The sequence below is a fragment of the Theobroma umbraticum genome, unplaced genomic scaffold, assembly GCF_002168275.2.
Source record: "Theobroma umbraticum cultivar Fairchild unplaced genomic scaffold, ASM216827v3 scaffold_81.0, whole genome shotgun sequence".
Taxonomy (NCBI): domain Eukaryota; kingdom Viridiplantae; phylum Streptophyta; class Magnoliopsida; order Malvales; family Malvaceae; genus Theobroma; species Theobroma umbraticum.
Genome location: NW_018397268.1, coordinates 1,082,142 through 1,083,983, shown reverse-complemented (window position 1 = coordinate 1,083,983; position 1,842 = coordinate 1,082,142). Strand labels below are relative to the sequence as shown.

General features: G+C 37.6%; 1 protein-coding gene across 1 annotated transcript; it reads left to right on the top strand.

Annotated features, from left to right (window-relative positions):
* Window positions 1-6: 6 nt before the first annotated feature.
* Window positions 7-1,409, top strand: LOC110424952 (O-fucosyltransferase 19-like). The gene is made up of 4 exons (XM_089785032.1): window positions 7-48; window positions 131-363; window positions 445-921; window positions 1,009-1,409. Exons 2-4 carry the CDS (start codon window positions 152-154, stop codon window positions 1,220-1,222), a joined length of 903 nt encoding a protein of 300 aa, XP_089641158.1. The 5' UTR covers window positions 7-48; window positions 131-151; the 3' UTR covers window positions 1,223-1,409.
* Window positions 1,410-1,842: the final 433 nt, after the last annotated feature.

The window sequence follows — 1,842 nt, the reverse complement described above, 5'->3', positions numbered from 1 at the left end:
TTTGCATCCATCAAGCCTCTTCCACGTCCCCCGGTTTCTTTCTCTAAGGCATGGAATCACAGTCCAAAACTTGTAGACAAATGTAGCTTTGCTTATGTTCTGACATCGGATAAGCTATACTTTGATGCAGCCTAGTTATTACAGAGTTCAGATGTCTTCTTTGTTAAAAAAACACAAGGTGATCAACTTTACCCACTCCGATTCCCGGTTGGCTAACAATGGCCTTTCCAATCCTATCCAAAGGCTCCGCTGCCGAGCCATGTATGAGGCTCTCAAGTTCACAGAAGAGATTGAAAATCTTGCCAGGAAGTTGGTTGAAAGGCTGAAGGATGGTGGCAGCCCTTACATTGCTCTTCATTTAAGGTACTTGAACTCGTTTTCCTGCTTCAAAGTTTGATTTGTAATGGTTTGCTTTTGAATTGGCTAACTAGAAAGCGTGTGCAGATATGAAAAGGACATGCTTGCTTTTACAGGCTGCAGTCACAATCTTACCAAAGCTGAAGATGAGGAGCTTAGGCAGTTGAGATACAGCGTACGTCATTGGAAGGAAAAAGAGATTAATAGTGAAGAAAGGCGACGGCAAGGGATATGTCCGATGACCCCAAGAGAGGTAGCTGTGTTCCTTGAAGCAATCGGATATCCTTCGGATACAAAGATTTACATCGTTGCAGGGAAGATTTATGGTCGGGATGGAGTTAAACCACTTAAAGAGAAGTATCCCAACGTACTAACCCATTCAAATTTGGCAACAGAAGAGGAACTGATGCCTTTCAAGAACCACCAGAATCAGCTTGCTGCCTTGGACTATATCGTAGCACTGGAGAGTGATGTCTTTGTTTTCACCTATGTTGGGAACATGGCAAGGGCAGTCCAGGGCCATAGGAAGTATGAAGGTTTCCGGAAAACTATCAGCCCTGACAAGTACGTTTTAACGATTTAGTCACACCAGGAATCCATTTCTATCAAATCATTATCACTAAAAACAGGTATTTTCCGACGTTGTTGCAGACTAAACTTCGTGAAATTGATTGATCGAATGGACAGAGGTGAAATATCTTGGGACGAGTTTGCCTCCAAGGTTAAGTTATTGCATGCTAACAGGACAGGAGGACCAGTTCCCAGAAGACCTGGAAACTGCTCGAAAACAGAGGAGAGTTTCTATGCAAACCCATACCCAGGTTGCATTTGCCTAAAGCAAAGACGAAAAAGGAAAAAGTGTTAGAATTAGAAGATAAAATCATGCTCAACTTGGAGCCAATGACAAGCAACCATTGCTGTTTTAAGTTTATCAACAGATACCCAATTGTACATAAAGAGAAATTTGATATGTTTGAGCTCAAGGGAGTCTGAGAATTTTTAGCTTCTCCCCTGCTTGAGCTGATTGAAGCAATGGAAGGCCTTAGCTTTTAGAAAATTAGATCAGGAAATTAGCTATACAATGTAAGTACAAAGTGAGGAATACCATTATTTGTTTGTTGTAAAATCTACTCTTGTCCCTTCTTTATATCTTCAGGGTATCCCAATTTCACATGTAAAAATTCTTTATCATCACTCTTGTATTCTCTCTCACAAGTAGAAATAATGAACATGTTATATAAAAATCTAACAATAATAATTTTACTCACATATAAAGATAATAAATTTATGACAAAAGACACGAGAAAAAAATAATTAATTTAATATTATGTTAAATATTTTAAACGAGTATCTAAAATCAATAGAGGAAATGGTCATTTTATTAAAATATTAATGTTATATGAGATTATAAAATTAATTAATTTTTATATTAAATAATTTGATTGTGATGCACTTTTATATTAGAAAATAATAACTTGGGCTCTG

What these genes read in the sequence shown, in the direction of transcription:
- LOC110424952 (XM_089785032.1), top strand. Translation starts at nt 152, where the DNA reads ATGTCTTCTTTGTTAAAAAAACACAAGGTGATCAACTTTACCCACTCC. An exon ending in TACATTGCTCTTCATTTAAG is followed by an intron (nt 364 to 444) that starts GTACTTGAACTC and finishes AAGCGTGTGCAG; the next exon opens with ATATGAAAAGGACATGCTTG. An exon ending in AAAACTATCAGCCCTGACAA is followed by an intron (nt 922 to 1,008) that starts GTACGTTTTAAC and finishes ACGTTGTTGCAG; the next exon opens with ACTAAACTTCGTGAAATTGA.